The 24120-nt window shown below is 47.1% G+C and overlaps 2 protein-coding genes across 6 annotated transcripts in view; both read left to right on the top strand.

Moving 5' to 3' along the window:
* The window catches only part of LOC143207809 (uncharacterized), a 68827-nt gene extending 55441 nt beyond the window's left edge, over window positions 1–13386 (top strand). For 2 of the 4 annotated variants that reach the window (XM_076421610.1, XM_076421608.1), the window contains exons 4-6: window positions 4710–4802; window positions 5338–5381; window positions 13291–13386. In XM_076421610.1, the coding sequence (XP_076277725.1) occupies window positions 4710–4737 (28 nt within the window). In that variant the 3' untranslated portion in view covers window positions 4738–4802; window positions 5338–5381; window positions 13291–13386. The other 2 variants (XM_076421609.1, XM_076421607.1) reach the window with 1 other exon arrangement.
* Window positions 8042–23682, top strand: LOC143207808 (uncharacterized). Of its 2 annotated transcripts, none has more exons than XM_076421605.1 (2): window positions 8042–14352; window positions 23213–23682. In XM_076421605.1, exons 1-2 carry the CDS (start codon window positions 13281–13283, stop codon window positions 23662–23664), a joined length of 1524 nt encoding a protein of 507 aa, XP_076277720.1. In that variant the 5' UTR covers window positions 8042–13280; the 3' UTR covers window positions 23665–23682. The 2 variants fall into 2 exon arrangements, with proteins under 2 accessions (XP_076277720.1, XP_076277719.1); XM_076421604.1 differs by having other exon boundaries at window positions 8076–14352; window positions 23174–23682.
* The last annotated feature ends 438 nt before the right edge of the window (window positions 23683–24120 follow it).

Consider the following 24120-nt stretch of genomic DNA (forward strand, 5'->3'; position numbering starts at 1 on the left):
CGACCCCTTTTCCACCCCCCGGAGTACAGCTCGCCGTCGCTTAGACGCTTTAACCCCTAACTATGCTCTCCTCTCTCTCCTTTTCTCGTTCATCCTTACAAAAATATTTGAAGGAAGAAAAGAGAACGTTAGAAACAAATATTGCCAAGTTTGATTACCGAGAAATCACCCCCAAAATTTGAAACAAAAATTTAAAACAAATACGAAACATTGCAATCTCGTAAATTGTAATTTACTATTAGACATCCGTGGGTACAACGATGTGAAGTTACAGATTGAATTATTAATTTTCCGTTTTCTGGGGAATGATAAATTGTTTACGGTCCCCGCTCTTTATTCCCCGGACCCCCATTTCAATTTTCCCAGCCACGACTGATGAAGACTGTACAGAAGCACGCAAGGGTTGATTTTTATAGATCCTCTCGGAGGATCTCCGAATCCCCGTCACGAAGAAAAGATTATGGATGGTGAAATGGGTTCAGGATCTTGGATCCCGTGAAAGGGGTTGAAGAGGAGGTCTCTCGGAATAGAATGGACGCGTTTTGCGAATGAATAACGATCGTGTCGCTCGTGTGCACTTGGTTGGACGATCCAGGGTTGTTTTCACGCATCGTTGCGCCAGGGGATGCGCGTTCGTCGATCGTAGACACCAGAAATTCGACAATGCGTGCACCGCAAGATACATTAATTCAATTTTCATATTAAATCAGGGTGTAAAATAGTTTTACTTTGCAAATTGAATGTTCCCATTGCTCTGGTATTCTTAAAACAAAAGTTACAAATCATAAAGATAGAGAACAGTATTTTCATATTAAATAAAATAAGAATGATTAGATGAGGAGGTTGTGGAACCTATTCTCCGACGTTTTCATAGTCCTTCAAACAATTTAATTACAACAGCAGCGCAGAGGATATTACCGAGTGCTGATTAAATTAGTCTCGAAGGGTCACGGATAAAGAATAGCAGGACTTTCTCCTTTTAATTAAGCCCCCAAAATTCCACAGGGCTCCATTGCTCAATCCCGTCGTTGGCTTCGAATAAATATTTCTTTTACGAGGAAACTCTTCTCTCGAGTCTCCGCCTGTGTGGGGCCAATGTTCCTCGGCCGGGGTTTAATTCGTCAGAAAGTTTTCTTTACTTTTTTTTTCGTGGCTCCAGTTTCGTAATCTCCGAAAGGGGTGTCTCGGCTGCGATGAATGCAACCCTTTCTGTCGAGGTTTAGTGGCCCGGCGTGAATTAAGACTCGAGCTTGCTCCTCAGGGACCGGATTTTTTTAATTATCTCGGGCTCGAGTCGCTTTTTTCGCGGCGGGACTCCGCCTGATAAAATGGTGCTCTGTCGAGATATATCATCCTTTTTTTCCAAGCAAAAATACGTAATACGAGTTTCTTTCGTTATAGAATTTATGTCGGTTATTCCTGTCACTTTCAATAATAATTATACCGCATCCGGAATAATTGCAATTCGTATTTATAAGCATCGAGGATACAGGGTGGTACAAAAATCACTTAGTTACCTTCTGCATCAAGGTCTATGTATAATTATTCAGGGTAATTTGCAAGTGGATTGATATTATTGAGATGTGTGAACGATACGGTGTTCGTTAATTGAAGAAAAATATTTAGGAGGTGACGGCAAAGTTTGTGCAAGTTCTCAGACGGTAAATAATGGTGGAGGCCTGCTCTCAATCGCTTGGAAACCCGCGAGACTGTGTATAGTGGCCGGTGTTTACTGAAAAATCCGTCTACTTCACATAAACCACCCCCGCGGGATAACGAGGCGATAAATATCGACCCATTACAGTGGCACAGGGTGTTATCGAAAACGCGCGTTAAAGTCACTCCGAGGGTAATAAATTTCCCCGTAATCCACGGGTCAAGGTGAAGTGTCCCATATTTCCAGTCGGTCGCCAGATCATTTTTTAACTGACCTTCCGCGATCCTAGCATTCCAAACCCTGTCCGTAAACTTTCCAACCCTCCGGAAACCTCGATAGAAAATACAGAACACCACTGTCTTCGAACCTTTTTATTCCCTTTTCCAAAATTCTGCACCAATGCGCCATCCTAAGCGAAAAGCAACTATAAATACAATTTTAAGTCGGCGTTTAATTCAATTAAGCATCAAAATGCACGGTCACGGTGAAAATGTCAAACGGAGGGCTTCCGCGAGTGGTCTCACAGAAATCATGGGGGTGAGGGGCCCACCCCTTGGTTTTAGAAGTACAGCAGGGCTGCGAGAGCTTTCTCGTGTCCGGCTGTTGCGCCCTCAAATCTCTTCTGTACACACCGACACGCTGGCCAACGTGTTTCCTAACCCCCGAACCACCCCTATAGCTTTTACTTTGGCTGCTCGGGGTAATATCGGCCGTGGCACGTCCTGCCCACATTTCGCCAGAGCTTTTGCTACCCTCTCTCCTCTTTCCAGGGGTGAGAAAGAGAGAGGGCTCTCACTTTTGCTCCCTTTCCACGAAAGAAACTTGTCGACCCCTTTGTGCAACACGGATGGGCTGGATTTGTGTACCGACGACAGCCGACGGGGGTAAAACGGATTTCGGGTGGAGCGATCGCTACACTATTCTCCTCCGTTAACGACTGCGTGTTTCCGTCGACGTTTATCGTCTGCAAACTGCGAGATTGCTATCGAAATCATTTTCCTTTCTTCGGGGATTTTCGGGGAACCGGGCGGGGGTGAGTGTCGATGGCGGGCTGGTTTTGTGTCCTGTTTGAGCACGGTGAGCCCGAGGAATTAGGTTATGTGTTTCAGTGGTTCGAAGTGACGGGTTGCTTGTAATTCGCTGACGGAGTTCGTGGTTGTGCTCTTATGGGGGTGAGTTTAGGGTTGCCAGAAATGTTTTATCCAAATATAGAAGAAGTAGTGAAAACTGCTTTAGTCATCAGTCACTATTGTGCGATTAATATACATTAATATGTATACTTAAACTATATCGGAATTTGCAGTGACCAAACGTGTCATAATTTGTATTTTATATGTTCATAAACTAATAGGATTTTTTTTTGTTATTATTATGTCATATTTTAACTTATAACCATTTTTAGTCATTAGTTATAGTGAAATTCTGATTGCGTATTTAGTCATTAGTTCCACCATTGTAGTCAGTATTCAATATTCATCCTTAATAAAAATTTAGTCATTATTCATTAGTCATTACGCTCAAATAATTATGTAGTCATTACTCATAGTCACGCTCCACAGCTGGGGAAAATAGTATTTTAAATAGTAAATAATAAATAATCCTATTTATTTTTTAAAGTATGTGTACAACTTTGAAAATAAAATATTTTATTTGATGCATCATTTTTGAAAATAAAATAATTTATTTGAGGCAGTCATTTTTTTAAAATACTATTTTATTTGAAGAATATTGAAAATATTTGTATTTTGTCTTTATTTTCAATTAAAATTTTAAATATTATTGCTGAAAGTAATGGTTCGAATTCAAAACATTTATGAGTGTAAATCGTTTCTTAACGATAAGATAGACTGTATGTTTATGCGGTTTTTGTTAAAATAAAAATATTTTATTTTGTGGATCAAATTGTTGAAATAGAAATATTTTATTTTGAGGTTCAGATAGTTCAAATAGAAATATTTTATTTTCGAAATTGTATATCTTATTTAAAATAATATTTTCTTTAAGCAAAATAAAATCTAAAATATTAATTAGCATTTGAAATATTTCCTTGGCCAAATAATGCCCACCTCTTTCACGCTCAAGTATTTACTTAGTCATTAATTATTAGTCACTTTTGTAAAGCTTATGAAGTTATTAGTCAATAATAAAATTGTGACTAGCATTTGCCCAACTCTGATGGGCATCCATTTTTTAATCTTCGGGGTCCACGAAATTATGTAAAGAAACGGAAATTGCTACATGAACCATACTTTGTTTAGAGCATTAAATAAATAATAATAAGAAACGAAAATTGGCTTTCGGATGAAATCATTCGCGGCGACGACATTTCCGAAACGCATCGTTCCTGCCAGACCGTTACGAATCTCTTTGGTACTCTTTCTCTCCGTTTCTCTCTCCTGTGCTAGATTGACACGTCTCTCCCTCCGAGCGGCGTTCACCGCTCCGCCGTAAACTCGCCCCCGGAGATTTGACTCGGCAGACACCTCCAGAGAGTATTTCCACATTTTTCACCTTCAGCCTCGGTTTTGATATTTACCCTGCACTACGCGCGGCAAATCGAAATTCATAGACACGCCCACGATTCGATTCTCCGTGGTCGGAGATGGGGTTGGCTGGCGGAAAATGGTTTTGGGGTGCGGCTCCGGGGAGATGTTTGCGATAAAAATGGATCAAATCTGTGACTAGCGCCAACGTGTTTTTGCAAACTTTATTTATCCTATGTTGGAAAATATCTATATGTAGAAAATATACATACGGTCTAAAGTATGCTTTTATTTCATTTTTATTCGGTTGCTGTGGATTTAGGATAATGCGTTCGGGAAAAAGTATGGAGGCTTAAGGGATGAAAGCTCGTTTTCTAAAGTACCATGGTAAATAACACGAGTCCCGAGTCCATTAAACGGTGAACATGATACGGGACTTTATACCTGGTGCGATATCAAGCACAAAAGCTTACATAAAATCAGGGTGACACGGCGATGCGTTATCGTACACCGGTACACCATATCGGCGATCGGTCCGTTCTAATCCGCCATTGCTTTTTCTGCTTCAGGCTGATGTTTTTCTTCGTGGACCAGTAAATAAAAGGCCTCAAAGTGTACGGCGCCGTGGAGAAGACGTTCCGCCCCTTCGAGCTGTGCAGCAGGTAATTAATCAATTATTAATCGGCCCGTGACAATCACTCAACCACATTCAGCAACCAAAAAATTCCATAAATTTTCCAATATTGTTTTGTACAAAACGACGTTGTCTTATCAGTACTGTTATATGTTAATACTTAGATGGGGAGGCCTGGGTCCATTTCGACCCAGCATTTTAGAGGCATCATCTGGCTACACAGCTCCTGGTGATTATATTCAATCGAAGGCTGTTTAATCGGATGCAATATGAAAGTCAATGAATCTAGATAAAATACCATTAGAAATATGTTTAAAAAATTTGACGAACAACTCATTAAATGGAGGTAATCACTGACATCAATACAATCACGAAAAGCGTCCATTTGCTGACAATAAATATTAAGAAATCGAAATTATGTCCTACGATTGTAGTCTCAAGTAGTCTTCCCTTAAACACAGAAATTCGTTCTAGAAAGAATTCAGTAAAATCGACAGCAACAATTTTTATTAAATATTCTACGCTCGTGTATGGGCTCCTAACATTATTCATTAATGTTTCAGGCTTTCCCGCGTGTTCCAGCCGGGAACACTGGCCGGTATACAAGGTGAGTTGCAATCCCTTTTCACTTTTATCAAACGACTCTCAAACCATAGTTACTTCAATACTCCAAAATTCTCGCGGCTAGAACATGCTCTTAAAAGTGACACTTGGCAATCAACCAATCGATTACATCAATCAAAACCATCAAGTGCTCACAGAATCACAAAAGTCTGTCTAAGAAGAACTAAAACAAAAGTTAACGTCTCATGGAAACAAGACTAAAATTTGAAGACAACTTCGATAAATGAGAACAAAACTAAAATGTCAAGAGAACATCACGAATATTAAGGCTTGTTCTCACCACTATTTGAAGACAACTTCGATAAATGAGAACAAAACTAAAATGTCAAGAGAATATCAAGAAGATCAAGGCTTGTTCTCACCACTATACAAAAAGAGAACAAAGACAAAACTCTCGAGAGAACACCAGCAGGATTAAGTGTAGTTTTCGCCGGCAAAGAAATGGAAAAACCCAAACTTTAATCTGAAGAAAACTCCAAGGAGACCGAAGGTAATTGTCACCCATGAATGATAGTACTCGCAGACGAGACGAGAACACAGTGACATTGGCAAATAATTACCAGAGGCCGAGAATATAAATATTTACGGAACCGAAATCCGATTGTCTGACAAGTGACCCGTTGGAAATCTCGCCGGGTTAATTCCGACCTCGAAATCTCGAACGAAAAATCCGCCGATAAGCGGGCCGTTTCCCGGGGTATACGTACTCGCCGTAAACACAGGATTGTATACAACTGCGTCGCACTAAAACCCATAGCCACTAAACCGCGCATACTACCTATAAATGGGCGGGTCGCTATAAAGTCCATTCATGATCGCGTCGCCTGTACAACAAACGTCAGGTGGCTTGCGCCTCCCCCGCGATTTATCGCGCTCGTGTTTTCGAGAGGAGAGGCGAGGAGAGGAGAGAGAGGCTCTCTCTCTCCCGTGTTTCCTGCACACGATCACCACGTGCACACGATCGTTCGCCGATCCGACTCATTATCTGTGCGCTAATGAGCAAATTATCGTGCCCATTATTCCGGGAAACGCTAATAAACCCGCGACATCCAGCCGTTATAAGCCAATCTTCTTCGCGTATTCTCTCTAATTCACTGCTAATTAGCACACCCCGTACCGGATTGTTAATGAAAGCTGAAAATACAATTGATTGTTGCTAGCTTCCCCATTATTTTCCAATTACAAAATCTTCTTCGACTCTTCACTCAAATTTCCACTCTAGTCAGCCACGCTGAAATCGGAACGACAGAAAAATTTCCTTCGAAAACCAGAAGGTTTCGCGTTTGAAAATTTTCAATATAAAAATCCGCAATTCAAGTACAGTTATTGCTAGCGGGTTCTCTATTTCTGTGGGAGCACAAAGAGTTTCATTTTTGGGAGGATCCCTTTGGCAACAGTGAGCCGTTAAAAAAGTTTGGTAGCTCCCCGTCGAAATTTGCTCATAAGATCGCTAGGGTTCACGTGGCTTTGCGAAACGCTGAGGGACGATAAAAGTTTTCTTCCCTTCTCGATATTCGAGGTCGATCGCCCTGGATTACGAGGAACGATCCCGCTTATCGATATACGCTTCTCCCGCGAGTGCCGGAATCGGCGAACGACAGAATTCCGACGGAAATTTATAGATTCCTCTGGCCGGCGCGTTATTGCGCCAATAAAAAACCCGTTAATGGATCAATTACACAACGCGCGAGGGTCGTTTATATATCGGTCTCAAGTTCAGCCACCTCTCACCGACGATGCCATAAATTGCGCGTCTCAAGTTCAACCGCCGCGCAGTTTCATTCAGAACGATCCGCCCGACAAAAAAATAACCGTTCGCGATTTTTCACCGGCGATTCAAATAATAGGGCACCGTTAACTTCGTTCCCTGATTTGGAGCAGTTAGTATGTTCGTTATACTGGGCATGATCCTGGCGAAAACTGTGAAGCTATTCAAATTTTGTTTTTATCGTGTGTACAAATAAGTTCTTCCCCTTTTTTTCCAAATTCAAGATTTTATCAGATAAAATGTAATGTAAAATCTTGTCTGGTGACTCCCAATCTTTCTGCCAATTCTTTGTTGCTCAATTCCTCTAACTCACCGTCATCGAACTTTCTCGGTGCACCTGAACTATCGTCGACTTCCAAATTGAAATTTCCGGCATTAAATCCTTGGTATCACTTTTTCTATGCTCTGTAAGAACAGCGTTCTCTCTTAGTGCCGCACAAACTGTTTCAGTAGCTTCAACAGCTGATTTCCTAAGCTGGAACGCAAAGAGTAAGCAGCGACGCAAATGATGCTTCTCGCACGCCGTATTGCTTGAAATTGTTGACTTCGATTTTGATCATCTTTTGTGATACGATGTCATATGGATCCCTAATAATGTCTGCAAAATATTAGGTGTAGTTACTCAATAGTTTTAAAGATATACACAATTGAACTTCGAAAACTTGAGCTGCAAATCATGTTATAGTATATCAACAAGGTATGAAAGTTTAGTTGTTTATATCTTTAAAACTATTGAGTAACTACACCTAATATTTTGCAGACGTCATTAGGGATCCGTATACCATCGTCTTACAAAAAATTATCAAAATCGAAGTCGGACAATTGGGGTCCTTCCCTTGTTAGAGCGCTCATCACGACTCTTCTTAAAACTGAAAAAACGTTCTTTCAGATGACACCAAAATCGAAATCAGTCAGCGGTTATAATCTTGGAAAAAGGGGGAAGGAAGTCATTTGCGGACCTAATAATATGTTCATATACATGTAGATTGTGTTCCAAAAATTTTACGGAGCTTCAGGACCTTCGGTTGACTAGTTCAAAGTTCGAAAAACAATTCAAATTCTAGGTCTGCAGTTTTAAAAAATAAATACTGCTTTTTAGTGAACGTGATTCGCAGTCCGTCCGTTTAATATGTATAAGAAAATGTAGTGCATTCCGGGATGCGTTTCTCACCAGCGTGTCCGTGTAGAATTTTTTTTTCGGAGTCCCGCTACAGAATCGTGGCAACTCACCCTGAACCCGAGTCGATCTTTCAAGTACCCCATGAAAGACGAGTCTCCTCGAGAGGACCACCCGAAACATTGTCTGGGATCACATGACAGCGTTAAATGCTTCTAATGGGGGGACTCATTGGGTCGCGAGAACTTCGTTTAACGAGCTCAGATCTTCCAACCCGGAACATGGATAATTCTGACTAGCATTGATTCGTGAGACTCTAAATTCTTCATCGATCTGAGATTTTTCATAGGCTTCGCTTTTTTGCAATTCGCCTTCCAAGCTCTCCGAGCTCCCTATCAATAAAAAGTCGAAGTACCGAAACAGTGTGAACGTTATCAAGCTCCCACTGATAAGCTTGATCCATTCCCCAGCTGATTCGAGGTTGCAGGTCGTCGATTAAGAGGCGCGAGGTCCCGCGCGTGGCGCGATCTAGTGGCGCGCGCTCGCCTGATGGACAGATGGAAGGCGTATGTGCCACCGGAGTTGTTGTCAGACCGTTTTACTTTACTGCCCCATAAAAGTACCGAGATTTAGACTGCAATACTGCCATGACGTATTGCCGGCGTTCCGCGCGGCCGTGCACGTACAGGATCCCCGGTTGTGTGCGTGCACGCACGAGACATCATCCATTCTTCCCTTCTCGCGTGACATCGCGATGAATACCTATCTCCTCGTTCATTCTATCGTTCATTCATCCGGTTCTCTCCACCATTCGAACCTTTGGCTCGATCACTCGACTTCGAGGCACCTGGATCATTCCACGAGGACCTTAATCCTTCCAGTAGCTGTCGAAATGAGAAATCCATGGTAGGAAAGATCTCTTTTTGTATTATTCATGCGGCTTCACATGATATCGACAGTAAAACGGCCCGTGTTAACAGCATCCGCAATCATAATTAACCAGGATCGAAACGAGATTACCCTTATCGGCTACAAGCAATCTACAAGCAGTTCGAACGTGGTAAAAAGCATGCGAAATACATTGAAAAAAGTTTCAAAAAGTTAAACTCCCCGGAGGATTGCGACAGGCCGCGAGCAGCAGGTGCAAGCATGATTCCTTCGACACTCGGGATCCTTTGTGTCCTTGTCCGAGAGATCCTGGCTAAATTCGCGGCATCAGCCACCGGCCGTGTCGCGGTTTTTTCCGGCGTTTCACCCAGCGAGACACGCGGTCAATTAACCGAGAAATTTATCGACGCCCATGAAACGCTAATTGCTCTCGCGACTCGCTTCTTTCCCGTCTCCCTGGAGAGAGAGTCCATCTTCCCCGTTGCCCTCGAAGGAACGGCCTGTGTTTCGTCGCTTAAACCGCGTCGCTGTCCTGTTTGCGGCGCGGCACCTTTTACGACCACCATTATCTCGGCGAATAACGGCTACCTGTTATCGTTATTGAATTATTTGTCTAGAGCGGTGTCTCCGCGACGGAAACCACCGTCTTTCCGCTCGGTCTAATTGCGCTGTCTTGTCCCGCTGAATTCAGCTGCCACGTTCTGCCAATTGGTGTCCCGAACACGATCTCCAAACTGCTGGAACTGCCAAACGACTTTTCAATTGACCTCTCTGCAATTCGGTCGATCTGCAAATTTTTTATTTCCACTGTTCCAGATGGTGGAACTGCCAAAAACATTTTCACTCACCCTACTGCAACTTGCAAAAATAATTAAATTCTTGTGTCTTCCTAGTTTTGTGCTACATAAAAAGAAATCATTGAATTTACACCCGATATTGGAGAATACAGACAAATCATTAAATAAAATTGTTGAGTGAAGGATAAAGGGGTAGAAACCACCGAAGACTTCTCAAAATCAAAGTTTCGGAGTCCCAGTCGGACTCCATCCTCCCCGCGACAGGACTCCAATGGCGCGAAACGGGCCGCGAAGCAGTTCCTCGGCATCTACCGGGTGCTAGAAAGAAAAGGAGACAGGTGCACCTGCGACTCCTCCGCAATACTCCGTCAGCGTCTCTTCCACTTGCCTCGCAAAGCCGGAGCAGATTCATGAAAAAGGATTCCCGACAGTTGCAGGCCTCGGAATATCCTTCTCGAGTAGGATTCGCGCGGTGCGTGTATATGGGTGATTCGCGTTCCGCGGTTCTCTGTGCACCGCGGTGTGGTGAGAGAGAGGGGCAGATTAGAGGTTCGTTGATGAGGGACGCGGCAGGGTAGAGGAGAGTCCGAGTTGCTCGGTGGTAGGGGCAAGAGAGAGACGTGTCCGTGGAGGGTTTGGTTGGCAAACGATCCGAGAGATCGCGCTCGTGTCGCGTTCAGCCCGTTTGCGCGTCCGAGCCGCGGGCAGAGCTCTCAGTTGACGCTCAGTTCGGCTCAGCGAGGCCAGAGAGAAGAAAGGGAGTCTTTTCGTGTGTGTAAACATCGCGCGTGTGTGTTCACCGCGGCAGCCACGGGGACCGACTGGGCTCCTCTCTACCTGAGCTAGACCTCATCACCGTTCTCACCTGGGTCTCCGCTACCTGAGTTTCGGGGACCGAGTAGCGGCCGAAAAGAGAGAAAAAAACACACGGGGACTGTAGGGACCTGAAACCGTCCGACCACGAGCGGAACGTTTCTCCTGATCCGTCGAGAGACCCTCTGCAACCCTCGACCCACCCCCAAAAGGATTAATCGGTTACAGGAAGAGGAGTTAATTTGACGTTGACTTTTCTCGAGTTGACTCGAAGTTGTTGATTTGTTAGAGGAATAAAAAGTTGACTGGATAGATAGAGAGAAAGTGACTTCGCACAGAGTTCTGCTTTGATCGAGTGACGAGGAACTGGTGACGAGTGGAGAGCAAGTGCGGATCAAGACGTGTCGCGTGTGCATCCAGCGAAAGTTATGAGCAGGGTGACGGTTTCCTTCGTCGGGGCAGCTGGCGGGACGACATGCAGCTGGAGCATGACCCGGCCCGGGACGACCGCAGCAAGATCGGAGCACTGAGAGGAACGTGGTCGTACTGTGTGTACGACGACGGGACGCGTTCGATTCTACGAGCGAGGCCTCAGTTCGATTGCCGAGTGTTCAGACGACGACATGTTCTAGCCGCGTTCCCGATCGTTCCGATTTACCGTGTGCCTAACACAGATCGCGAACTTCGATCTGACTCTCGATAATAGAGTAGCTAATGTAATAGAATCGTGCACCGGTTCAACTACCGAAAAAAACGGAGCTACCCTCGCACGGCAGGGTGCTCGAGAGAGAGACTGTTCACTAAAGGGTGCTGTGTCGTTTTTGTTTTGATTTTTTACAACCTCTCCGACTCGTCTGGTCTCCGTCGCCGTTCCGGGACCATTCTGGGACATTCTCTGGCATTATTTGGATCTTCGCTGGGAATCGCTTACGGACGACCCGCCGACCACGTTCCCGCACGTGGCCCATCAACAACCTCGATATCAACCTCGGCCCCGTCGTCTTTGAACGTTTGTCGCGTTGGTGGTGGTGGTGGTGGTGGTGGTGGTGCATGGACCTTTTCTCGACGGATTTGCTACGCATTTTATCGCGCCCCTGGGCGTCCTCGTCTCTCCCTCTCTTTCTCTCTTTCGTCCCGTCCTTCTTTCTCTCTCTCTCTTTCTACTCGAACGGTTCTCATCCGCCGTCTTTCTTCGTCTCTCCTTCGCATCCTCGTTCTCTCTCACTCTCTCGATCTATCTCTCTCTCTCTTTCTCTCTCTCTCTTTCTCTCCGTGCCGTCTCCCTCCACCCCCCTGCTCACCTACCCCTCCACCTGTCTGACGCGCCGCTGCACACCCTCTCCTCCCTCCGGCAACCCTGCTCGCACGGTCTCTCGCACCCGTATACGATTTTCCCTATCCCCACCTACCGCGCGCGGTTCCTCTCCGCCTTCGTTCCGTACGCGTTTTCTTTATTTATTCCGCGATTCCACGGAGCAACGCTTGGTCGCCTCTTCTTCGGCACACGATGATTCTTCTTCTTCCTCTTCCCGCGTTCCTCTTTTCCACGCCGTTTTGAAATTGCCCCGCTCGCTCGCGTCGCGCCACACGCACCGTCTCTTTCGTCTGGCCTCGTCCGGTCTCGTCTGGTCTCGGGGCATGGTATTTTGATACCCGCGCGCACACCGCCGCGAATCCGCTTCTACATCTTCTTCTGCCTCGCGCGTCGCGACGACCGGCCTCGTAAACCCGACGATAAAAACTGCCGTTTTAACGCGGTTCCTCTCTCTTCCACCACCCACGCTCTCTATCTCTCCCTCTCTTACACGCTCTATCTTTCTCTTTCTGTTCTCTGATCTTTCTCTCTGTCTCTCTCTCTCCCTCTCTCTTCCTCTCTGTTTCTCCTTCTTCTCCTACGTCCGAGGCGCACACCGTCACCTCGGCTATCTCACCTTGCCTGGCTCCCGCTCGTCCTTGGACTCGCGTACACGCGGCGCGCGCCGGTGAACGCAATCGCTCGATCGCCGGACAACATCGCGATGCGATCGTGGCTCCCGGTTGACTGGTGATTCCGCGCGCGTGTATACATCATCATCATCCTCCTCGTCTCCCGGCTGATCTACTCTCTTCTCCCCTCTCTCTTCCCGGTGATCGTCGATCGCCACACACGCACCAACGCACCGATCGCCACACGCAACATCGTCATTCTCATCGTCGTCGTTGATCGCGTCGATCCGGCCCGGCTCGATCCGATCACGCTCCGATCGATCCACCCGATCGGTGCCACGGAACCGACGTCCCCGCTGCTCGTCGCGGACGCCGACATCGTCATCGTCATCGTCGCCGCCAACGTCTCCGCCGTCGCCGCGCCGGGCGTCGTCGTTATAACACCGGCAATCCACTGTCACCATCTGCACCATCGCCGATCACGTGGCTTGCTCGACGGCGACGCTGTACGACAATGTTCACGCCGCGCCGCTGTGCGGCTCCGGCGTGGGCCACCCTGGCTCCGTCACGCCGATGGGGACAGCCACCGGAGCGGGGAATTCCACCGGGGTGACCTGGTGGGCCATGATGAACGGTTCCCTCTACGAGGACAGCCCGCCACCGGTCCCGCCGACTGCCTCCAGCTTGGTCTCGCTGCAACAGCAACAGCAACAACAACAACAACAACAACAGCAGGCTACGTCGACGCCAGGTTCCCACCAACAAGCGACGACACCAACGTCGCCCGCTGTACCGGCGTCATCGGCAACGACAGCACCACCGGCACCGACAGCCAGCGCCAGCTCGACCTCGCCGAGCGCCTCATCGGTCGCGAGCAACAGCGCCCCAGGACCTCTTCATATTCCCGCGAAAAGGCTGACCGCGACGCCGGCCGCGTCATCGTACGGCGAGGTCGGCTGCGTAGAGTCATCGGGCCCGCCCGCCGCTGGACCAGCGGGCGTCATTCGTCATTCCCACTCGTCCTCCGCGGGCTCGCAAGGCGGCTGGACCTACAGCCCCCATCACCCGCAGGACTCGCACTACTCGTCCGCCGCGGCCGCGGGTGACTCGCTGAACCACCATCAGGCGTACGGGGGCAACAACCCCCCGACCTACTACAACCTGGCCGACCCGACGTCCACCTCCGGTTCCGCCAGGGACAACCGGAAGGCAGGATCGTTGAGCTTCTGGTCGCCCGCCGCGGCAACCGCCGGATCCGCGGGCACCGGTGGTTCGGCGGCCGATTACAAGTCCTACAATTCCGCCGGGGTTGCCACCACCAGCTCCTCCACTGGAGGATCGTCGTCCGTGGCTAGCGGAGCCACCGATCCAGCCGTGTCCTCCTGCCATCAAAGCTTCTCGCAGAGCTGGTGCAACTACTCGCCTTACACCGCAGCTAGGCATCATCATCCCGTCGACACGGCCGGACATCATCATCCGCACTCGCCAGCCGGCGTAGCTTATCTCACGCCGTCCGCTGCAGACGATCGGGGCAGGGTCACCGCTGCCATGGTCGCCGAGGGCGCGTTCCCGCATGACGGATATGGCGGTCTGAGGAACTACGGGGCACCGGAACCCGTCACGTCCAGCCCCTACCCACCTCCAGGTAAGCATCAACTCCGGACTCATTTCTCTTCTTTCAGGTGGACCTGTGTCACGGTATGGTATCAAGCAGACTGCGGATCTTTATGCAGAATACTAATCCTGGTCTTACTGTAATTTCGGTTGTAAACGCATCATCAAATCCGCAGTCTGAGTCGATGAGATCTCGGTGAGCTGTGGGGGATACTGGAAATTTCGGGTAGTCTTGGGAGCTAAGTAGAAATACGCACAGGGTTGCCCTATATCTTCTTTCAATGTTCAAGAAGGTTTGGGTTCAATCATAGATTATATTCCAAGCTCTCAACGATAGCTTCTGGGGTGCTCCACAAGTTCAAGGTCTCCCAGAAGAGGTCGTGTAATGCTTTCGCTGCTCCTGCAGCGTTACTTTCACCCTCTAGGGGGTGCACACTTTCCTCGGTCTAGTGGTACGGAGTTTTTCCGGCTGTTCTCTTGGGAAAAGGGATCGACGACTTGGAGTCTATATTCTTTTGATCCTCGCGCAGGCAATCTATCAAATGTTGATTTAACCCTTTGCACTCGGAGCTATTTTGACTCCAGAATTCGGATGGCTCATGTAATCTAGAATGTTTTCCTCACATATGACCTTGTCGCAAAATCAGCAGGTTCATCCAATTCAGCAAAGTGGACTGTTTACTTAAGGATTAAAATCGCGAGTAATTGGCTCGACTGCATTTCGAGAACAAGGTGCGAAGTCGTAAGATCGTGCTCCGAATTTATTAGGAGTCCCGGAGCAGATAGGGATCCGTGAAAAACCGCGGTCGAAACTGGCTCCCGGTCGCATAAACGGGTCGGTCGAGTCATCGTTCATTCACGTATTTGGTCATTCTCTTTTGTCCCCACTCGGCGTCCTTTTCTCGACTCCCTGGAACCCATGAAACGTCGCATGAGCAACAACGAACGCCGCCGGGTTTATTGGCGGCCGTAACTCGTAAACTCTGGCGTGCGCCTCCGATCAGCTGATCCGTTCCATGACCCCCGCACACGGCCGTTCAGTCTTCTCTCCTACTAACGGCCGTTCTCGCTTTCCTCTCCTCCCCCTTTGTCGTCTACCACTTCATCTCCCCATTCTCTCTCTTCTGTCTCTTCTCTCTTTCTCTCTCTCTCTCGTAATCGTCGCACTCGTTCTATGGCATTTCGCAATTCTAATTCACACTATCGTGCAATACGTTTTATCTTGCCCCTGGGATCGGTCCAGCGTCGGAACTCTTTGACAGACTCTCAAGAGGGGAAATTAGAGCTGATAAGAGTGTTTTGAGATAGGTCAGCTAGACTTCGGCTAGATAGACACTTTTATCCAGCTGTTCTATTTTCGGGAGTGTCTAGTAGTATTTCTGGGGGAATGAAATTGCTCCGTTTTATGTCCTTGTTCAGACCTTGTTCGAAATTCGTGGGTAATTTGCACAGCTAGTAAAGGAAGTGTTTTTTTTTTAATTTGCAAACACGAATCTTCGCATTTTTCGTGAGACGATCCGATAGTTGAGCTTAGCACGTTCCCATGTACAGGAAAGGGTCTAATTGTGCGAGTGTAGCAAATTATCGATCATCTCGCAAGCGTCCGGGTACGTTACCTTCTAGCACGCAACGTTAAATCTACATCAACTAATCAGGCGTTCGCATAAATGGAGGATCTACTGCGCTGAAGCTAGTCGTTCTCATATCTTTAGTATTCGAACCGTGAAGTTCTCAGATCTAGGAAGGATCTTATACTAAAAGGGTTGCTAAGTTACCGATCGTCCTAAGTAATTTTCGAGTAGATGGCACCAGGAAGGATCGCGGATCTGATTGGTTATTAGTAGAATGTGGATTTTAAGAATTTATGGAAAAGATTAATATATGAAGATTAATATCGTTCGGATATTAGAAGGTTCGTTTGTGTGATAGTATTCTTGAAGTCAGTCAAGTCAAGAACACAGCAAAATATCTGGTCAAACAAGACTTCAACTTCGAAAAAATCGATTGCGAAAATTGGTCAGGTTTTCTCGCAATTTACAATAAATAAGTAGAATCAGACGCCTGACGTAATTACTAGACTACATGATTACTAGACAGATCTTTATGCAAAATAAACATTTTCTAAGCACATTAGTAGCATTGGACTAGATTACGGAACGGTCGCCAATGTAGAGTCGGATTTCTCAATCGAACAATGCATTGCGCGCCCAACTGTAAATGCACAGCATCTAATCACAATAGCCGTACTCAAATCGCAATAAAAACTACTACATCATCAAACCCGTGTTAGCGATAAACGAAGCCTTGTCAGAGCCGGCAACATAGTTGCAATCTCCACATTTCCAACAGATCTTCACACTGAGATTCGTTTCTTTTCCGGTCATAGCAGATCGGAACGAGCCTGTACAATTCCAGACTTGCTCGCCGGCGTTATTGATATTTTCTTATCAGAGGAGGAGACAGCGCGCTCCGAGAGAAGGGAGAGAGAGAGAGAGAGAGAAAGCATTCTTGGCTGTATAATCTACGCCGAGATTTTTGCCGGCGATTGGCCCCCGCTGCTCGTGGAAAAGGCGCGTCCGTTGCCGGAATCGTAAAGAATAGGAAAATACGAGACACGCCGGCTGCTCATACGGGCACGCTCGGCCCGATAAACGAGATATCGTTCGCGTGATCCTCTCCGCTCTGCTCCGCTCGGCTCCGCGCCGTTTAATCGTATGCGTGGGGCAGGGAGGTTGCACGCGCAGGCGTGCGATACATACAAAGTAGCGGAATACGAGCGCCGAGTATAGTTTACCCGTCACCCAATAGATGGCAGCTCCATTATCTTTGTTCGTTCTCGTCGGGCCTGGCCCGCTGGGCTGCTATCATCAATGCCTCGGAGTCATCCCGAGGCTCCGCCAGCTCCAAATGTCAGCGGAACACAGCTGACGGTGTTAACGATGCGCGGAGGCTGCCGGGTACGATAGTTTCCATTTCTCGAAAAATTGGTCGGACGAGTTCTTCGTAAATTGGGTGTTGTCTTCTAGGGGATGAAGAGATCTTCGTGTGATTGTTTTATAGCAAAAAGTAGCTTGGGAATCTTTAAATAATGACCTTAAAGAAATGAGCATTAGTGGATGATTTGTAGGTTCAAGGGTTAAATTGCTACTCCTATCAAAAAATTAATGAACTTGATTACTGAATCGAATACGATTTGTACTGAAACGAAGCAAGTTGAAACTCGAGATTCTTTTTCAACTAACGAAAACTTGGGATAATTGAATGATTCTTGGAATAACACAGTGCCCGAATAACAGAACTTTCCAGCTATGTAAATGTTAAATTGTTTCGAGAGTCGGCTGGCCGTCACCAAGAAGACAGAACTTCGGTAAAGAGTCGGATCTTAATTAGATAGAGAAGACATCGGCAGAACAGGTTGGGAAGTAGGTCCTCCCGAAAAAAGACATCGATACCGAACGGTAGATGGGTTGAAGGTTGACGTTCATGGACAATTTGCGTACGAGGTCTCCCGGTGGACACGCACCTTCACTGCCGGGAGACAGGTGGTGTCGCACGGACTACGAATCCCCGTATTCCTGAGAGCGAGATAGCATCTTTCCTGGCCGGGCAACATTGTCCCGTGAACGCGGCCGTACCTCTTTAAAGACCACTTCAGACCCCTAAACGACGGCCGTCGTTTCGCTTTTTAATTTATCGCGCAATCATCCGCGCCCCCGGGTCTCTCCGGCGACTAACTTTAATTGGCGGTCGACGCGAATTTACGGACCGACCTGATTAGAAGAGTCCGCGATTGCGATTTCGGTATCGACTCGACTACAGTCTTAATGAGTTTCCAGGTGGCTAGGGATACCGTCTCCCTACCTCTCGAATGGCTCGCATCAATTTGTTCCGATACAAAGTTCTTCCCAGCTACGCTTCCCTGTCGAAGATTTATACATTGTTCGAGAGCGATACCATCCCTTGATCTTCATACAGGTTGTCTTGAAATTAACTGCTTCTTCCACCCTCATTCCTATAGAAAAATCTTGAAGACCCAAATCACATCACGTACATTTTTTTTCATCCTTTGATCTTCATACAGGTTGTCTTGAAATTAACTGCTTCTTCCACTCTCATTTCTACACGTATAGAAAAATCTTGAAGACCCAAACCACATCAGTTACATTTCTTTTCATCCTTTGATCTTCATACAGGTTGTCTTGAAATTAATTGCTTCTTCCACTCTCATTTCTACACGTATAGAAAAATCTTGAAGACCCAAACCACATCAGGAAAATTTTGTTTAACCCCTTGCCCGACAATATCGTGTCAGACTCGTGACGAAGATTCTGAACAGAGTCTACTAAACATATGTATGTTATTATTAATTTCCTTGAAACCGAAATAAAATTCCTTTTTGGGTTTGTTAATCTGCAGCTATTGGAGAACATCCAGGCATACAACAGATATAAAGTTTCTCCTGTTTTAGGAAATTACGTTTTACAAAAAAGTTCTTAGCACTGAAATCGTAAAATAAATCGTACGGCAAGGGGTTAGATTCCAACCAGTAAATTTTTCAAAAAATTGCTTCCGAATGAATCCCGTGTTCGAAGCTTGCCTGTAGGGTCACGGAAAAGTCGAGCAAATAATTTTCGCATTCCTGGAAAGGCCGCGGGGACGCTGATCGAGATAGGCGTCTGGATGCATCGATAAAAGCGTCGGTTTCCGGGCGGGTGCATCGATTGCTCGGTGCAAGCCGGCTCGTGTGCATCGAGCGAGCGTGTCCAGAGCGATATCTAGTCAGAAATCATATCTACGAAGCCAGGCTACCCCGCGTCGATACTAAAGCTGTTTGCTCCGCGTGTTTGTCCCGCGGTCTCTCTCACACGCCTCTGCCAATCGATACGTCATTTATTCCGCAGTTCCGTGCGCGCACCGCCAACATACACCCGCGTGTCTGCACGCCGCTGACATTCGTGAGAATCCTGACCTTTGTTAAATCATTTGCATATTCCGGCGTTTTAGTGGGCAATAAATTCCTGTCGCTTAGGCGATCGCGACGCGATACCTCTCTCGGCGAGCGAGCCGCGCGCGAACGCTGACACAGGGGCGAGTGAAACAGAAAGAGAGGGAGTGGAGGGAGAGAGCGAGAAAGGCAGAGGAAATAGGGGAAGAAACTAGAGAGAGACGACTACCGACAGGCGGAAGGAAGAGGAAAAGACGTTACGGGATCTAATAAGCGAGCAGGGAAAGATGAAATTCGGACCGTGAATCTTCCATAAAAAAACGAGCGGTGTTTATCGGCTTAGCCAAAATTGTTGCAAGCGTTATTTACAGGCGATTCGGGGCTGATATATCACACGAAATTCGCATATTTTTAGTTTCGTTTAAATCGTTTAAATGAGGTCCTGCTTTATTCTTTAATACGACGAATTTTTATTTCCCATTCATTTGAAAGGTCGATCGGCAAGCACCAACTCCTCCGAAAGGTCTAACAGTGTTGCATAAATTCGCGACGAAAATACAAATCGCACGAAGAACAAGGCTGCGAAGCACATTCACCGGGCAATAAAAAATCGCGATAGAAATGTCACCTAAACAGAACACCGCGAACGCTCCATAAAAAGGTTACAACCGGAATACGCAAAACTTACGATTACTTAAATAAATTAAACTCTAGCACCATTGCCAGTAACATCTTAATCAGTTACGCTTAATGCTGTTTAACGACGTATTTCCGTTGAACCTCGTTGATCCTGAAACTCCTAAAAAAGGAGCACAGTGTATAATATTAATGTATTCGCTGCTTTCGCGTTCCGTTGCGGGAGAATATCAATTGTAAAGTAAAACCTGTATTTTTGGATATCTTAAGCGGTTCGCAGTTCGAGGAGTATCGTACACGAGGCTAGCTCTTGAGCAACAAATTAAGCTCGTGTAGATTATCGATGGACTTGTAGCGGAGTTGTGCTGGCAGGTGGGGAGAATTGCAACTGTGTTGGCCGAGCAGGCGATTAACGTTCGCCGCCGTTTCTCTGCATCCTTGTTGGGTTAAAGATAGTCGGACCGGCTGCTACCATCTTCGAACTCTTCGTTCTGCGCTGCAGAAAAAATTCTTCCTTTCGTTTATGAACTCCACAAAAAATTAATTCATTAGATTCGTCCACATTTTGACAAGCGCTATCCACTAGAAATGCAGTTTTCGCGCGATCAACGAATCCAGCAATTTCCCAAGGCCACCGGGTTTGCCAGCCAAGAAGTCAAAGCTATCGCGTCGCCAACTATCAAGTTCCTAGCGAGGGACCGCCGGCCGCGAACAATAAGCGGACTCCCGTGACGCATCCGCACACATTTCTGAAACAGCGTTCGGCAATCCCCGACACGATCTCAAGGCGAATCATGCACGAACAATCATTTCCACGATCTCTGTTCCATGTTCTCCGGACGGTTAGTAGAACCGGTCCAATTATATCAAACCGTCTGGTCGCGACGAATCCAACGCGTCCGTGCGCGTGCACGCATACACCATCGTCGACAAGGCTCCGAGGGGAGCTTGAACAACCATAACAGCCATGAGATATCACGATCCCGTGACCCCGCGACCTCTCCCACAATCTTCGGTCGAGGAAACTCGGCCACTCGTGAATTTTCCACGTTTTTCACGTTTTCTCCCCCGAAAGCCGCCCTACGGAACCGAGCTTCATTTTGTGATCCGCATGAATTCTGCAAGTTCGTCGGATCGAGGTTCGTTCTCGCAGGACGTGGCTTCGGGACTAGATTCAACGGGAATCATGGATTTTGACATCCCGGATTTGATTCGAGTCTGAGGAATCTTCCGGCGAATCGAATTCCACCGGGAGATCCGTGCTCGCGCGATTTATACACCCCTGGGACCCACCCCTGTCTACGATCACGGGAACACGTGTGCGGCTGATGCGGTTTTTGGAAATTACTCGCGGGAAAGAGGAAAGGGAACAGAGGATTTGATAAAATTTTGGAAGGGTTGGAATCTTATAAATGATGATAAAAAGGTTTATCCCTCTTCGTGCGCGTGGTCTAGGGGATGTCTGCATTTTTAATTGTAGATGACTTAATTCAAACATTTTGCACGTTACTTTAGCATTTCTGTTACTGTACAAAACGTTGCTCCTGATTTTGTACGTACACAGACAAAATATTCATCCCCTTAATTTATCTGTGTATACATATAATTCATATACTATTAAGAAATACTCCTGATTTTGTGCTTCTGATTTTGTACGTACGTAGACAAAATATTCACCCCCTTAATTTATCTGTGTATATAATTCATGGACTATTAAGAAATATGTTCGATGCGAGAAAGATGTTTCTTCGGAATCGAAGCTCCATAAATTAGCAATTCTACATACTGAAAGACTCGATTAGGATCAGCAAAGCGGAGCGAAGCATGATATTCTTATGAATGAATCTACATATAATTACGATCGGCAGTGGAAACGGGCACCGGATTTATTACGGAGGATCGAACTGGCGGAGAGAGGCTTGACGTATCGCATCGGTCCGAATGTATAATCGTAAACTTGACTCGCAATGTCTTTCTCTATGAATCGGAGCATACGATCGTTCGCGGAACGGATTGAACACGATTAATCGACTCGCCGGGACCGTTCGTATGAACGTTAACGAGCCGTTACCAGTGATACCGGATCGTTTACGTAACAATTAAATGACTATTATGGGTATCTAATGACTCCGCCGCAGACTTTCTTCTTGTCCGGTCGACATCGACGTGTCGTGAGTCTCGTGTCATAAATCGGAAACTACCTAGCTTCTGCTGCCTGTGCCCGGGTCAATAGTGACCCCAACGATGGGGAAACTTCTGCAAATTGGTGACTCTTCACACAATTATCGTTCATATAATTATAAATAATTATAAATAGTCTTCATAAGTTGCCTGAAACATCGCAGAAGATCAAAATGTTATAGGACTTATTTTAGATAGTAAACAATTGCCTTCCAATTTCCCTTGAGAAAACGAAATGATTTGCCGAACGACCTAATAGAATTAAAAATTTCATAAAATAAAATCCACAGTCTAATGGTGACTGAAAGATTTGAACCAAATTCGATGCAGTTAATAATACTTCATTTTCGAGTTCGTCCGAGTCCTTCGGAGACGGTTTAATATCGAAAGAATCGAGGCTCGGAATCGAGCAAGCTCGCTATCGATCGGTTTCCTGGGCGAACAGCGCGCGCGGCAAATGTCAATCGAGTGACTCCGCTCGGAAAAAGTTAACGGGATTGGTTACGGGCCGATACGTCAACTAACGAACCAACGTATTTGCTCTCGTTTCCGCGGACTGATCGATTCCGAAAGTCGCGGGAAAAGGGAACTGGTACGGCCGAGAGTCGTTTTTCATGCTCCGGACCTCGATCCACAATGAGCTTTACCATCGACCATCGCCCATCGACCAACGATCAGAGAAATAGACCAGTATCCCACCAGCTCATATCCTTAATACACGATTCATTCTCTCCTAGGAATAATCCGTTATCTGTACGATATATGTGTTGATTTTTTAAGGTATTTTTATGTGGCCCATTATCTTCGATTTTTTCACGCAAACAATTTCTATGAATGCGTGAGCCGAGATTGTCACAATTTCGGGAAAAATTCATTAATAATTTTAGTATTCTTTTGTGGGAGTGTTTCACGGTAGATTTCTGCGCATTCATAGAATTCGTAAAACTGGAGAACGTGTTCCGATGCGAACGATTCTACTGGATTTAGAATCGTGCACATCGAGCTCGAAAGAAAAATCGAAGACCGCCGCTTGTCAATCTTCTAGCTGTTCAGCTAGTCTGTCTGTGCTCGGCAAACTAATTGTGTTAAGTGATGTGGGGTTCCTCCCCATCTTCGTTGTTTCCCGCAGGTTCGCTTGCGGGGGTCGGCGTCGGCGTGGCCGGCATGGGCGTCGGTTGCGGCAGCTCGAACCCGTTGGAGTGGACCGGTCAGGTGACGGTGCGCAAGAAGCGCAAGCCGTACTCGAAGTTCCAGACGCTCGAGCTGGAGAAGGAGTTCCTGTTCAACGCGTACGTCTCGAAGCAGAAACGGTGGGAGCTGGCCCGTAACCTGAACCTGACGGAGCGGCAGGTGAAGATCTGGTTCCAGAACCGGCGGATGAAAAACAAGAAGAACACCCAGCGGCAGACGCAGCAGAACAACAACAACAATAACAACAACAACAACAGCGCGAACAACGCGAACCACCATGGGGCGACCGGAACCCATCATCATCCTAGTGCCGGGCACGCGCCACCTACGAGCCACCACGTGGTCGCGCAGGCGCACCACGCGAACGGATCCGCGAAGCACCATCAGTGACCCGTGGCCTTCTCTGGGGTCGTCTTCGGCCATCCTCATCACCACGGGACGACGAACGGAGGATCGGCAGGTTCAGCAGCTGGTACGGTTAACTCCGTCGGTACCGTGGCCGGCGCGGTGTCCGGCGCTGTGTCCGGTGCTGGGAACGCGGCTCTGGTCGCCGGCCACGGGCACACATTGCACGCGCCCCAACCACAAACACCTCTGCCCACCCACGCTGCCGGAGCGTCGAGCACTGTCACGCCGCCCACCGCCGTCGTTCATCCTCACATCCACGCTCATCATCATCAGCTGGCGCACGTGGCTCAACAGTATCCAGCGCTTCTCCATCACCAAACGCCCCATGGCCTGGCCGCTTGAATCACCAAACGGCCGCGACACCCCAGAGAAACAATCCTCCTTCAGGACCGCCGGACCCCTGATCAGGTCCCACGTCCTTCTGTCGACGTGCCGGCT

Source organism: Lasioglossum baleicum, chromosome 4 (genome assembly GCF_051020765.1).
Source record: "Lasioglossum baleicum chromosome 4, iyLasBale1, whole genome shotgun sequence".
In the NCBI taxonomy this organism is placed as follows: Eukaryota; Metazoa; Arthropoda; class Insecta; order Hymenoptera; family Halictidae; genus Lasioglossum; species Lasioglossum baleicum.

Excerpts from the sequence above, each read along its gene's own strand:
- LOC143207808 (XM_076421604.1), top strand. The coding sequence starts at position 13,281 with ATGGGGACAGCCACCGGAGCGGGGAATTCCACCGGGGTGACCTGGTGG. Across the intron at positions 14,353-23,173 it reads CAGCCCCTACCCACCTCCAG|TGATGTGGGGTTCCTCCCCA; the intron begins GTAAGCATCAAC and ends AATTGTGTTAAG.